Genomic DNA, 15,783 nt, shown 5'->3' on the forward strand with positions numbered 1-15,783 from the left:
CATTCCTTTCATTCTTAAATTAAATTAAATGTATTTTAATCCTGATAACAAATGAAGTTACACATACTTTCATTGTCCTAATGACAAAAATTTCAACAAACAATTGAATTGTCCATTCTCATACATCTTTAGTAAACAACCAAAAGCTGAATCTTTTGCACTTCTATTTAGAATTTTTTAATTCCAAAATACAGAGAAAGTTGAAAGTTGAAATTAGATGCCCTAAAAGTCCCCTATTATAAATAAATAGAGGTACATATCAGGGATAATTTCACGCAAATAAAAGTGACATTTTAAAAGATGTTTCAGGTGCATTTTTTCTTTGATTCAAAAAATTCAATTTTGATTTAAACAAATAACTTACTATAATGGGACTTTGATATATACTCTAATACTTTATAATAAATTTTATCAGGAATCCTCAAAATTAAAGGCATGACTTTTAGGAGTTGAATTATAAACCAAACACACTCCCTTGACTAGCAGATATTTTCTAAGTCCTATTAAAAATATTCAGAAAGAAAAAGACAGTTGTCCACAAAATTGGCCACACAAACTGAAACTTGATCAGTCAAAACTATGATTTTATCTGTCTGGAAACTTACTGGTGGAAATTTCCTCTGCTAATAAAGATTAGTAAATCTACTGAAGACAGCAAAGTAGCATAATGGATAGAGTGCCAGATCTGGGTCAGGAAGACTCATCTTACTGAGTTCAAATCTAGCCTCAGATACTTACTAACAATATTACCCTGGGCAAGTCACTTAACCCTGTTTGCCTCAGTTTCCTGTATAATCAGCAAAGGAAGCAGGTCAGTCCAGTAGCAAAAGAGAGGGAGAACAATGGACAGACTATACTGGTAACCCACAAAAAGTAAAGAGATCTAGAGAAAGGTCCCTAACACTGTGGGGGGACCTCCAATAGAAAAATTCAAGTGACAAGAGATAGGCAGGACAGGAAATTGCAAGGCTTTATGATGATTCACACCAATGACAGGAACAGTCAAATGTTGAGATTCCTTAAAGTACTGAGGTTTTTAAAGACTTTATGATTGAAATATTTCAACAGACAACCCTTCAAGAATTAAGGTATAAAACATTTAACATCATGGGGCAGCTAGGTGGCACAGTGAATAGAGTACTGGCCCTGGAGCCAGGACGACTTGAGTTCAAGCCTCAGACATTTAATAATTACCAAGCAATGTGGTCTTGAGCAATCCACTTAACCCCATTGCCTTGCAAAAAAAAAAATTAACATTAACTGGTACAGCAGACTAAAACTTTCATAATTTACTATAAATGTCATTCTAAAATGTGTTTCATTTCAAATATACAAGTTTCAGGTTAGGATTCAGAGGATCTCAGGAGGAAGAAAAATAGAATTTTAAGCATTTCAAGGATTTAGTTTATAAATAACATCAAACTATGATTTAATTTTTAAATTTCAGCATATACAAAATTAAAGTAAGATGTTCTCTGTGGCATCAATACCTTCTTTCCTCTTGAATAAAGACACCATGACTCTTCACATGGACTGGTTACAATTTAAAGGAAAAAGTCAATCCAGGAATTCTTTTTAAGTCCTTCTGCTAAGGACTAGTAGTTCAACACAGTACCATTTCTAGAATACTTCCAAAGTTTTTTGTGCTTTTTCAAAAACCAAACAGCTGATGCCAACGGCTGGAAGCACCTTCACAAAGTTTGGAGCGACGCCCCTATATAAGCCTCTTAGTCCCTCTTTAGCTATTATTTCTTGAAATAAATAAAAGATGTGCTGCTGGGTAGGTCCTGCTATGTAAGATAAAAAAAAAGTGAGAAAAATCAGAATACTTTCATACTAAATTCCAAGTTTTTAATGCTATTTTAACATAGTAACATTAATATAATATAGTTGCACTATTGTTTAGTACAATACCAATTTAAAAAAATTTGGAATGACAGCACAAGCTGACAATGAGCATCTCCTCTCAAAAGTACATATGAAGAACAACAGTTTTAACTATTAAATGGATGTTTTAGTGTCACTTGGATTCTTGACTTCTAAACTGTTATTCTACCTTTTTTTCTTTCTGAAGCCAGAGAATTTGTCTTGGATTTTTGTATTACAGTAGAAAACCTCTTAAAGACATTTTTGAACAGGTCCATTGATTGTAGTAAATGGCAGAGAACTTTTATAATTCTCTTTAAAGAACCTACACCATTCATAAGGAGCTCTTCACAATGTCAAATTCCATTAGAAATTGCTGATATTTTCTTTTTTCTTTTTAGTTTTAATTATTTAAGGTAATGAGATTAATTGACTTGCTCAAGGTCACACAATTAGGCAATTAAGTATCTGAGGTCAAATTTGAACTCAGGTCCTCCTGACTCCAGGCCCAGTGCTCTATCCACTGTGGCACCTAGCTGCCCTTGATATTTTCTTATAACTGATTTTTATTATGGTATTCCAAATGTTATGGCAAATGGAGGACCAATCTCCAGGGTTTAAATCTCATTTCTGACACACAATGATTGTGTGACTCTGAGGCAAGACATTTAAGCACTGGATGACCACAGACAGAATGAAATCGCAGGACAAAAACCATTAATTAATTAAAATTTTTAGTTCTATACTATATTATACTATTGTATCTAGTGCAAAATTCTAACCTTGCCAACCTAATTTTATCAATATTCTAAATAAAGTTAAACATAGTGGTATTAATTACAATGCCCCAGAAAGATATCTGAAACCTACACTTTCTCTGCCAAAACTGTCCAGAAAATAAAATCTTCACTGCTTATTTTTCTTAGGTGTCAACAACAAGGTAGTTCAAGGAAAAATCATATTTTAAAGATGATTAATAGAGGAAGACCTGCAATCAATCAATAATCAATAAACATTTATTAAGCACCTTCTATATGCCAGCTCATCTCAGTCATTTAATAGTCTTATGACCCTGGGCAAGTCATTTAACTTCTAGGTCTACTTCCTCTTCTGTAAAATGGGGATAATAATAATAATATACATCTCAAACAGTTGTTATGAGGATCAAATGAGATAGTGTGTGTGTATAAATCATCTGCAAATCTTAAAAACTATAAAAAATGTGATGATTTACAATAAACTATTATCACAATACATATAAATGAAGGAGCATGTTGAAACAGGAAACCAGCCTTAACATTAGGAAGAGCTAGTTTCAACTCCTGCCTCTGAAAGATGCTGACAATGTAATATTGGGCAAGTCACTTAACTTAGACCTCTTCTAGGCAATTAGCTGATGTTATAAGTTACAGAGAAGGTATCAAGTTGCACTGATAATTTCCCCATTGAGAGTTCTTGATACCAACTAAACCATATATCTAGTCCCTATACTGGTCCTAGGTAGCCCTTTTTTCTCCCCTAACATAATACTCTTAACCAACAGAAGACTTTTGATACTCTCTATCTCTGTATCCTGCTAATGAGTACAGAAATAACAAATGACTTCCAGATTCTTGGTAATTAGCTAATGTGTTATATAGTATGTTGTTCTGTCACTTTTTAGTCATGTCCAATGCTTTATGATCCCATTTTTAAATGGGGTTTTTCTTGGTAAAGATACTGGAGTACTTTATCATTTTCTTCTCCAGTTAATTTTACGGATGAGGAAAATAAGATAAACAGTGACTTGCCAAGGATGAAACAGCTAGTTAGTATCTGAAGTCAAATTTGAACTCAGATTCTCCTGATTCTAGGGCCAATACTCTAACTACTGAACCACCCAAGTTATATAAATATAGAATGCTGTATGTTTTATCAGAACAAACAATATTTAACTCTTATTCTTTAGGCCAGGAAAGAGATTGTTAGGAAAAATAAATGATATAACAAGCAAAAAATACCAATAAAACATGTTTTTGAAAGAAATAGGTTACTCCAAGACAGCAATTGTGGTAGTGAAGAATTGCTTTCTTCCTAAATGAGGAAATCTTCCCATTTCCATTGAAATGCATTTTCCACTCACTTTCAGTTTTCTCAGAATTTAGTCTACTAACCAGTTTTGTCAGAAATGAGGATATAAAGGGTTTTCTTGAGTAAGACTGTAGGTATACATAATCTACTCCATCAACAATGTAGTAGCCAGAATGTCCCTTGTCTGTGACTGGTGTCCCAAAAGCCTTTTCTACACTGTGAAGAAGGCTACCTAGATCCAAATACCAGAGAACTGGTCCAAATGTTTTACAGCAGCCATCAGTCCTTAACATCCCACTCCAACTTATGCCAGTACATTCCACAAGAGATTTAGGAGTAGAATTCTCCCAGCTGTTATTTTTCTTACACTCCAATTCACCTTCCTCACTAACTTCCCATAATTCTCCACCTCAACTCCATCATCCCTGCCACAGGTTGCTGGCTTCTTGATCCCTCCCACTACCCCACCTTTGGACCTTAAAAAATGCTTTTTTCATTCATTCTATTTTCTGTAGTCCAGAAGCTGTACTGGTTTGTGTTTTTAGAAGCTGATTTCTATTCTTAAACCCCACTGAGAAAACAATCCCCATATACACACTTCCTGGCCCTTCTCTGCCTGTAGCCATATGGGCAGCTTCAAGAAGACTAGAGTTCAAATCCTGCCTCTGATACTTTTAGCTATATGACCCTGAGCAGAACACCTAACCTCTGCTTCAACTGTAAAAACGGGGTCAATAATAGTACCTACCTCCTAGGGTTGTTGTGAAGACAAACCAAAATAATTCCCATGCCAAATATATAGTATAAAAATAGCTAAAATTTGTAGAGTACATACTATCCGCATCGGAAGCACTTAAATGCTTGTTCCCTTCCCCCCTTATATACAATTATCCCTTCCACATCATCAGAGTTAGGGCATGGTATCCCCACAATCAGGAAAATCCATATAAAATATTTTGGCCCTCTTTTCATACCAGAAAAGAGGTCTGAATTGTTTCTTTTTATTTTACAGTGTATTTACAATACTTTTACTGTACAATTCAGGTTAAATTTTAGATCATAGGCTCTTTGTCATTTGCTGGTCATCTGTTGGTTTTGCAAAACTCCCTAAAAGTTCCCATTTAATTTCTTATGCCAACTCACAAAATATCAAAATATATTGATGGGAAAAGTCACAATATGGAAGGAATAACTAACTATACCCCCATCAGCTAGATCTATAATTTAATTTCTAATTCCCATCCTGTACTTCTGCATTTATTGTTTTTCTTGTGCCTTCAATCTGGCCATAAAGAAAATGTATTCAATTGGTAACCAGAAGACTGGATTTTAAGCACTGGCTTTGCTGCTTAGTATTTATATAGTCTTGGATAGAAACTCACCTTCAGCCTGCATCCGAGTTCTCACTAGGTTCAGAGGGTAGCTGACTAATTGACCACAAAAGCTAGATGAGGCACTACATAGCAGCAAAAGGAATACTCCAGGGTCTACAGAGTTGTTGGCATAATTATTTAGCCAATAATTCTTCAAAATCTGTTAGAGAACACAGAAGCAACTATATGCAAATTTAAGTAGAATTGCCATAAAAATCAACTACTAAAACTTTTTCTCTTTCATATGAAATTGTTTCCATCTGCCGTACTGTTTCTGATTTTATAGGCTAAATTGTCATCAATGTACTCCCTCCCCCACCCACAGACATGAGTGTAGGAAGTTATGCTCTGATTCTCTACTGGCTCCCATGCTGACTTTGAAGTAAAATTTAAGACTAATAAAAACCAATTATTAATTGCTTTATTCCCCATTACCATTCTAATGATTATAGTTGATCACATTTTAAAATAAAATGCTTTGGATTCCTTGAAATTGTTTTCGTAACAATATATCAAAACCATTTCTGCTAACTACTGATTCTTCAGGGCAAGCCAATCTGGGAAGCTGGTTTTACTGTTCCAGAGTAAATGATCCCTTCCATCTAAATACTCTGTGACCTCTAAATGGCTATAGATGGAATCATATATAGTGTCTGAGGTCAGATATGAATTCAGGAAGAAAAAGTCTCTTGGATTCTAAGTCAGACACTCTATTCGCTATGTGCCAGTTATATAAGATACTTCAGTTCTCAATACCCCATGCCATTCTCCAAAGACCAGAAGTTGAAAAGCAAGTGCTGATAGGTATCATTAGAGGGGAACTCTGGATCTCACAGGGAGTTCCCTACACAAATGAAAGAGGAGCTTTGGATGAACAACCTGAGAGAAATGATCATTTAATCAATAACTTGGGGAGATCCAGAGTTCCCCTCTTCTTCTAAAATTCTGATTTTTAAAAGCAAAAAGTTCAGTCTCTTGAAGGACTTTACTAATAATGAGATTGAATTGACTTCTTTATCTCACCCAGCACAGCAACCCTATAAGGAATCTTAGTCTAGTCTCAGGTGAATTCCATTCATTTAAGCGTGGGTGGAAATACAAACTTTTATCTAGATAGTCCAAGACTGGAGGATATCTGAGTATAGAGATAATTTCTCTATCCAAAGGTGACATGATGTCACTCTCAGTCCCTCATTTTAATACAGTTCACTTCCTATTGTATGATCCAATCAGAGTTGAATGCCACCTCTCAGAAATACCTCTCTTTTAAGAGTATATAAACTGTGAAGCTACCACCATTATTATCTTTGGTCTAAGAGAAACAGTCAAAAGACTAATCTTATATTAATAATGTGACTGATCTCATTAATAAATGATTAAATTACCCAGAAACTATGTCTCTTGAACCTTTTCAATAAGTAAAACCAAAATAATATGCTACATTTCATACAGAATATGACCAACCACCAATGAGCCTGTTCTTTGGTTTGACTTTCCAGTAGAGCTGATGCATTTTTGCCTTTCTAATTGTCTGATCAGTTCTTTTCTGATTAACCTGACCAGGAATATGTACTTTTGAGATGACCTATCAGGATCCTTGAAATAGGCAGTGGCCATCAAACCACTTAAGCACAATTAGCACATATCTTGGCCATGGCGTTTGATTAACCTCCTCTTTTGTCTAAGTCTAACAGACAATATTCCACTTCCTCCTTCTTCTATTCCTTGCCTTTAAATTTATTTATTAATTTATTTAGGGCCAAATATAATTAAAGCCAAAAGTAATTCACAAGAATAACCAAAAAATGAATTACATTATCAAAAGGAGATTCCTAACACATTAAAGAGACAAACAAAATAGATATTGTTCTGTCCAACATAGTATGTTTCTTTAAATATAATTGAAGATTAAATTTCTTAACTCAATTGTTATAACTCATCTTGGAAGTAAACTCACCTCATAGACAGATAAATCTACTCCAGCATAAGGAAGGATGCCCAGAAAGTTAGGGATATAGCCTTTGTAAAAGGCTCCAAGGGATTCATTCCTCACAATTTTCATGGCACAATCAAACATCCCTGAGTATTGTCCAGTTTTACCTATAGCCAACCTGGTCTTGATAACCTGAATGCAAAAGATCAGACTTAATAAACCCAAAGCACTCTAATGCATTATGTCATTTCAGTCAATCAATAAAATTTATTAAGCATATGCCAGGCAATGTACTAGACTCTGGATTATAAAGAGGCAAAAGACTATCCCTGCCTTCAAGGAGCTTACAAACTAATAGACTATTTCATTGATATCATACAGAATTCCAAAAAGGAAGAAATCTTATAGTGAATCATTTTCTCAGCTATGAATATTTGCAAGGGTCTAAATTGAGTGTGGTGAAATCTTGCAATGGTTCCATGGGATACTGAGAAAAGGCCTCCTCCAGACTGTGACATGTGACTTGATTCTTAAAGGAAGTCGGGGATTCTAAGAGGCAGAAGTAAAAAGGCATGAGGAATAGCAAGCACAAAGGCCCAGCACACAAGATGGAGCATCATGTATGAGTAGCAGCAAATAAATCCTTCTAGGAGAAAATAATATGAAAGAAGATTAGAAAGATAGATTGTTTAAAAGACTAAATGAAATGAAATATGTAAAGTGTTTTGCAAGCATTAAAGTCAATGTGAATATTAGTGATTATTGTTAAAAATAAAGTTTCATGAATTATTGGTATATTCATATTCTTGCCATTTTCCATATCTTATAGAAGGTACACTCCAGCTACTGCTCCTTTAATCCTTTTGATTCAGAAACTGCCAAGGTGAAAATTTTTTTCCCAATACCTCTCCCCACACTCTTCCTTCCTATCAAGCTCAGTCTCCCCCCCCAATCCTGCATTTGCCTCCTTTTACTAGGTCTTCTGTAACTTCTCTGCATTAATAGAAAACTCCTCTTTACTTTAGATAGATTGGTATCATATTTTTCCCATCTTCTAGAATTTCTGGAAACTGTGGCTCTCCCATGTTTTCATTGCCAGCTTCTCCTACTCTCAAACCCAGAAAGAATAAATGCACTTCTTGTTTCACAGTGCTACTTCCAGACCCACCTTCTGCCACTCAGCAACTTCTTTGAATTCCACCCAATATATATATATATAACATATATATATTGTATATATTATATTATATATCATATATCTATAGCATATATTCCCCTTCACCTTCTAGTCACTCTCTTTTCCTCAGTGACTTAACCAGCTGACTCAGTCTTCGCTATCCTATCCCTTACCTTCATTCTTGGAGATGTCAATATTGGGAACGTCCTGTTCTCCTAATCTGCTGACATCCTCAACTTGATCAAACTGCAGCTTCACTCTACATCAGTCATCCACCAGGGCGGTCACATATTAGTTTTCACTACCAGTCAATGCTCTTGAACTCTGAAATTCCCCTCTCTGTCTTTACACCTCTCTCTCTTCCTCATTTCTTTGAAACCTGCTCTTCACTTGTCCTGTGATCTTTTCTTTTTTAGTTTTTTTAAGGCAATGGGGTTAAATGACTTGCCCATGGTCACACAGCTAAGTGTTTGAAGTCATATTTGAACTCAGGTCCTCCTAACTCCACTGCTCCACCTAGCTGTGCTCTTGTCCTGTGATCTTGAGTTCCTCCACATCTCAATATTTTCTTATTCTATCATTCTTATTCTAACATCATTTTCTTCCTTTCACTGTCTTGCCCTTTTAAGATTAACCTTATAGGTAATCAATACTATCCCCCTTCCCCCTTCCATTATTCTTCTACTACCAATCCTCAAGCTGGGGTCTCTGCCAACATCTGCTGACTTTAATCCTACTCAAGGAAGTCATAAAAGCATGATGACGGAGTTCACCACAAATTCATATTGTCTAGAGCTTTAATTAAGAATTCCAATCTCTGGTATATATTCAGTAAGTCAGGGAAGGGGCAGAATTTTTGTGGACAGGAACCAAAGTAAACTGGAGGCAGAAGTCATGAGGGCTGGAAGATTTCAAATATTTCAAGAAGACAGGCATTTTAGTAAAGACTGTGGACCAGGGAATGGACTTACTAGTAATAAGGAAATAGATTTAGAAGCACAAATAATATGTTCCAAATCTCTAGGAATAAGAGAAATGAACATTAAAACAACTCTGAGGTTCTACCTCACATCATCATATTAGCAAAGATGACAAAAAAGTAAAACAACAATTGTAGAAAAAGCTATAGGAAGACAGACACATTGATGCTTGGTGATATAGTCTAATGATTCTAGAAGAAAGCATGAAATTATGCCCAAAAGTTACTAAGTTGTATCTATGTCACTTGGCATAGCAATACCACAATCTACAAAACAGGGAAAGAATTCATAAGTAAAAAATGTATATTTATATTTAATTTTTATGTATGGCAAAGAACTGGAAAGAAAATAAATACCTATAAATTTTGGAATAAATAAACAACCTCTGATATGGTTGGTTCTTGTCCTTTGCTATCAAAGACCAAAATGATATCACTATGTTTGAGACAAATTGCAGTGTGTCCAACTGTGACTGGTCAGATGGCACAAATAGTCCATGTGAAAACCTGGGGTGCTTACTCTAAACTTACATATCTGTTGGTTCCTTTGAGCTCTTCAATTATACCTTGCTCCTAGAGTCCAGCTCCCTCTCTGATGAGGGCAAACCATGCTGGGTGGGCCTATGCTAGGGTTTCTCATGCTGTACAATCAATTCCAAAGTTCTTAAGAAAGACCTTTAGGTATCCCAGTATCTCTTCTTCTGACCTCCTTGTGAGTACTTGCCTATGTGAGTTCTCCAAAAATTAGTCTTTTTGGCAAGCATACTTCTGGCATTTTCTAACAACATGACCAGCCCCGTGCACTCTCTGTGGTAATGTTTGAATACTTGGCAGTTTAGTTTGAGAAAAGACCTCACTGTCTGGTATCTTCTCCTGCAGGTGATCTTCAGAATCTTCCTAAGACAATTTAAAAGGAAGTGATTCAGTTTCTGGACATGGTGCTGGTAGACTGTCCAGGTTTCACAGAGGCCAGCACAACGGCTCTGCAGACCTTCAATTTGGTCGCTTCTCTCCCACAATTTCTTTCAGAGACTCCCAAATACCGAGCTAACTCTGACAATGCATGCATCAGCTTTCTTGTTAATGTGTATCAACCTGGAAAGGGCACTGCCAAGATAAGTGAACTTGTCCACAGTACTCAAAACTTCTCTGTTATTACTGATGATTCCACATATGGATGGTGTGGTGCTGGCTGATGGAGTACCTTTGTTTTCTTGGTGTTGTTAGACCAAAATTAGCTCAAGCAGCAGAGAATCCATGCATACTTTGTTGCATCTCAGCTTCAGAGGCTGCATTGAGTGCACAATCATCTGCAAACAGAAGATCATGTGCCAACACTCCTTCCACTTTAGTCTAGGCTTGTAGCATTTTACCATCAGCTCAGCAGCTGACATTGAGGCTGTATTCATCATCACCCTCAATGAAAGCTTCTGATAACAGGCTAAAAGGCATGGAAGCAAGGACACATACCTTTTTCATGTCACTGGTGACCAGAAAATCTCAAGATCATCATCCACTGTCCAGAACCCAGGCAAGTATGAAATTGATGTATATTGCTGATGAACTTCAGGCAACCAAATTTTGACATGATTTTCCATATACCCTCATGACTGATACTATCAAAGGCTTTGGTGAGATCTACAACTGTTGTATTCAGACCTCTGTTCTGCTCCTGGCATTTTTCCTGAATTTTCAAGCAGCAAATACTGCATCAACTATTCCTTGAACCTTTGTGAAGCCACAGTGGCTCTCAGGATTAGCCTATTGAGGATTCTGCTAAGAATATTACCAGCAGGGGCGGCTAGGTGGTGTAGTGGATAAAGCACCGGCCCTGGAGTCAGGAGTACCTGGGTTCAAATCCAGTCTTAAACACTTAATAGTTACCTAGCTGTGTGGCCTTGGGCAAGCCACTTAACCCCATTTGCCTTGCAAAAACCTAAAAAAAAAAAAAGAATATTACCAGCAATGACTAAAAGAGGAACACTCTTGTGATTGTCATAATTGATTCCCCTTACCATTATAGAGATGGACAATGGAAGCATCCTTAAAATCTTGGGGGATAACTTCTTCATGTTATATAACCTGGATATTTTCAGTCAACTTTTGGATGAGCATTGGATCCCCCCCATCCTGTAGATCTCAGCTGGAACAGAATCAGCACCAGGTGTTTTGACTCTTGAAAAGAGTCTAATGGCATTCAAAACTTCTTCTTTAGTTGGAATTTCAGCTAGGGGCAGATTAACCTCAACTTGAGGTAAATGGTCAATGGCTTCTGTATTGATGTGAACATTATGGAAATGTTCAGTCTATCTTTCTAGGATTATGTCCTGATTGTTAATCAATGTGACTCCATCAGCACTGAGCAGTCTAGATGCATCATAGGTCTTTGGCCCATAAATAGCCTTCAGGGCATCATAAAAGCAATTTGGATTGTTATCTGCATAAAACTGAATTTTATCTACCTTCTTATTTACAAACTTTGCTTGTACTTTACTTTTGATGGAATTAAATGCTGCCTTCTTGGAAATGAATGGACTATCCTATTGGTAAAGCCATTGAAGTTCTCAGTTTTCCATATCATTTTTATCAAACCAATCTTGATGTTTGTGAGTGTCCTAATCCAGATGAGCAAATGCAGTGCTGTACACCACATCTCTGTAAGTTTCCCACTATTGTCAACTGTGTGTGTTGACTCAGTTTTCCCTCCAAGTTAGCAATTAAACTATTTCCTCTCAGAGACACTAATCTCTTAACATTAATTCTTCTGTTAGTCATTTTGCCTTGGGGCTGCCACTTAGGCTGAATGTAAATATTTAGTTTGGAGAGAATGAGTCTGTGATCCATCCAGCACTCTGCACCACACATTGCCTTTTGTCACTCTCACATCCTGCTTTTCTCTTCTTCTTCCGATCATATAGTCTTTTAGATGCCAATATTTGCTGGGAGGATGCATGCAGGAAGTTTTGGTACATTTAGGTAAATACAAGACAGTGTTTGTGATGAGAAGGTCACAAGATGCACAAGTCTTCACAATTAGGGGATGCACAAGTCTTCAATAGTTGCTGTTTCCAACTCCTCCCAAGGACTCCTTGCCACTTCTGGTAATTTGAGATTACTCTAGCATTAAAGTCACCCAAAATTATAAACTCTGATATATAAATGTAATAGAATATTATTGTGCTGATAAGAAATAAAGAGAAACTTGGAAAGATTTGTATGAACCCAAGACATATAAACTAGGTGGCTAAATGACCTCAGTTTCTTCATCTGTAAAATGGGAATGATAATAGCACCTTCCTCCCAGGGTTATTTTGCAGATAAAATGAGATAATAATTGCATAGTTCAAGCACATAATAAGTGCTAAATAAATGTGAGCTATTATTTATTATTATTATTATTAAGTGCTGGACCTGGAAACAGGAAGATTTGGGTTCAAATCCAGACTAAGACATTTACTAATTGGATAACTCTAGACAAGTCATTTTAACTTCTGACTTCCTCAGTTTCTTCATCTGTAAGATGGAAATAATAATAGCACCTACACCACAGAGTTGCAATGAGGTTTAAATGAGGTTGTAAATTGCTGTGTAAATTCTGGTTATTGTTATTATTATTATTATTATTATTACTATTATTAATTGAGCAAGGCCAGAATAACAGTTGAATCATTGACTATTCTACTGTAAAGAATAACAGCTTTGAAAGACTTAATAATTCTGATCAAGGCATGGACCAGTTACAAATCCAGAAGACTGATGACAGAGTATGCATTTCATCTATTGATAGAAATGTGATAAAGGTACAGAATGGGACATTGATTTTTTTGTTTGACTATATTTGTTATGTTAGAGTGCTATTAGTATTGAAGGAGAATGTTGTGTTGGATAATGAGATAGTGATAGTAATGCAAAAATAAATAAATAAAGGCATACCAATGAAATGCATTAACAATATGCAGAATAGAACAGAAGAAAGTTAATAAGGTGACATGGACATGGACAAGAAAGACAATTGATAACAGGTATCATATTGCTTACCTTCTTAGTGGATAGGGGAAGAACTAGAGGGAGGGAAAGAATACTCAAAAATTTTTTAAATGTTAAATAGTTTTTTTTAAAGAAAGACAGTAATTGCATATTTTAAATTGGATTCTCTAGAGACTCCCAGTATTTACTAGGAATCTGCCAAAGATGTGTTTCATGACAGTATCAAACACCAACATGTCTCCATGTTTGTGAGGCTCACTTTGAACTGATATTCAGAAGATTGCTGAACAAAGTTATTTCACTGCTTGAATGTCCCTAAACATCTTATATGATCTAATACATACCTAAGAGACTTTTTGAAGGACAATCTTTACCCTACTGAGTCAAATTTTCTATAATCAATGTTAAATTGATTACAATTTAAGCAAGAGGTCTTCAACAAACACCTTGTATTCTCTTCTTTTCTTTTTTTTAGTTTTTTGTGAGGCAATGGGATTAAGTGGCTTGCCCAAGGCCACACAGCTAGGTAATTATTAAGTGTCTGAGGCCAGATTTGAACTCAGGTGTTCCTGACTCCAGGGACAGTACTCTATCCACTGCGAACACCTTGTATTCTTTGTCTTTCTATCAATCATATGATTTTTGGAGATTTGACCTACTATAAAAAATGACTAGAAAATGCTGTCATGCTTTCTCACATCATCATCAACGTATCCATATACTAGTCTCACAATGATTTTATAGAAGTGGGAAAATATTCATATAGGTCAAAAAAGTCCAAAGTCTACTCCATGGAACCATGCTTTTTTTCCTTTTATGTAGTATCTTTCCTTTGTCCTGGAAAATGATCTCTTGATGCCTGCAGGTGTTTTTTACATGGCTATGATGACATGAGTCAATCTAGCAGGTCTGAAAAGAAAATCAGAGGAAAAAGTAGAGGTTCATGAGCAGCAGTTATATAAATGGTGAGTTGATTACTGGCATGATTAGAAGGTATGACCAGGTGAAGGGCTACCTCTTTGTCAGAGACTGAGAAATGATATTGATATATAAAATAGAGGAAAACAAGAAGTTCAGATCAGATGACCTCTATTTTTTTAAGAGTCAAGAAACAAAGTCTTCTACTGAGACAGGAAAGAAAAGGGGCAGTGGAAGAGGGCTTAAAGACAACATTTCCAGCAGCTATTGGTGGGGAGTTCAAGAGAACCTAGAATCATAGATTTAAAGCCTTAGAGGTAATCTTATTCAACCTCCTAATTTTAAAGATTAAAAAAAAATTGAGGCTTGGGCTGGTTTAATGATTTACCCACCCTCACAAAGACAGAAAGTCAAGTTTCAAACTGAGGTCTCTGAATTCAGAGTGGGATGGCAAGCAGCACTAAGAGACCATCTGAGATTAAGTAGCATCAATTTGTGGTGGATGCAGTTGGCCTGGTTTGTAACTTCCCCCAAGACTGTTCAGAAATATGTGAGTAACAGCAGGAAAGGAGGATGGATTGTGTTTTAGGGAGGCATAAATAGTGAGACTGATTGAGGCAAAGGATTTCGGAGTAGAGGACAGTGTAGAGATGAACTCATTAATTCTAGGGTTAGCACTGAAAAGGGAGGAAAGTAATGGGCTGGGAAGATCAAGAGGGATAGAATAAACTAGACACTGTAATGAGGTCAGAGATTAGGTTCTGAAGTAAAAATAGAATAACTGGTAGAAGATATGAAGTTGAGATCAAAAATGGGAATTTCACATTTTTGGATCATGGAATAGATAGCAATGGAAGAAGGTTAAAGGGCTACTAGCATTGTTGTTTGTCATGAAGGTGGTACAAAGGCACAAAATATTAAAACTGAGGAAACTAATAAATTGGGAAACTGGGATGCTGAAGGGAACATCCACATATATGTGGAAGTCTGGAATGTATGAAAACAGGGGTTGGGACAGAGAAGAAGAATGTAAGCAAGGTACTGAAATCCTGCTCTTCACTACAAAAAGACAAGAAATGGACATTAAGGGAATGTATTGGCAAAGAGAAGGAAAATGTTTTGGGGTAGGAAAGATAATGAGCTCTCTTTGGAGCGTATTGAATTTGAGATACCTTTGGGACATCCAATTTGACATGCACAATAATTAATGAGTGAAGCAGGTTTAAAGAATAAAAAGAACTGGATAAATAGATCTAGGAGTCACCTGTATAGAGGCAGTAATGAATCCACAGAGAAGAATAATATGAGATAGGAGTGGCACCACTGTAGAGGAATTTGCTTGAATACAAGACATTCACAGCCTGAATAGCATAAATTTCAAATCTTATTTTACTCTGCTAAGATTTAAAATTCAAAAAGTCTAATTTAGACTTCATTCAAAAAATACCCTTTTAAATTTACATTAAAATAAATAATTCCA

The 15,783-nt window shown here is 36.0% G+C and overlaps 1 protein-coding gene across 1 annotated transcript in view; it reads right to left on the reverse strand.

The window, feature by feature from the left end:
- Window positions 1–350: 350 nt before the first annotated feature.
- Window positions 351–15,783, reverse strand: part of LOC141489467 (mitochondrial adenyl nucleotide antiporter SLC25A24-like) — a 30,135-nt gene continuing 14,702 nt past the window's right edge. The window contains exons 3-7 of the mRNA XM_074190072.1: window positions 8,593–8,678; window positions 7,731–7,791; window positions 7,267–7,453; window positions 5,319–5,469; window positions 351–1,790 (exon numbers count right to left, since the gene is read on the reverse strand). Of these exons, the coding sequence (XP_074046173.1) occupies window positions 1,621–1,790; window positions 5,319–5,469; window positions 7,267–7,453; window positions 7,731–7,791; window positions 8,593–8,678 (655 nt within the window). The 3' untranslated portion in view covers window positions 351–1,620. The remainder of the gene's footprint in view (window positions 1,791–5,318; window positions 5,470–7,266; window positions 7,454–7,730; window positions 7,792–8,592; window positions 8,679–15,783) is intronic.

Source organism: Macrotis lagotis, chromosome 5 (assembly GCF_037893015.1).
Source record: "Macrotis lagotis isolate mMagLag1 chromosome 5, bilby.v1.9.chrom.fasta, whole genome shotgun sequence".
Taxonomy (NCBI): domain Eukaryota; kingdom Metazoa; phylum Chordata; class Mammalia; order Peramelemorphia; family Peramelidae; genus Macrotis; species Macrotis lagotis.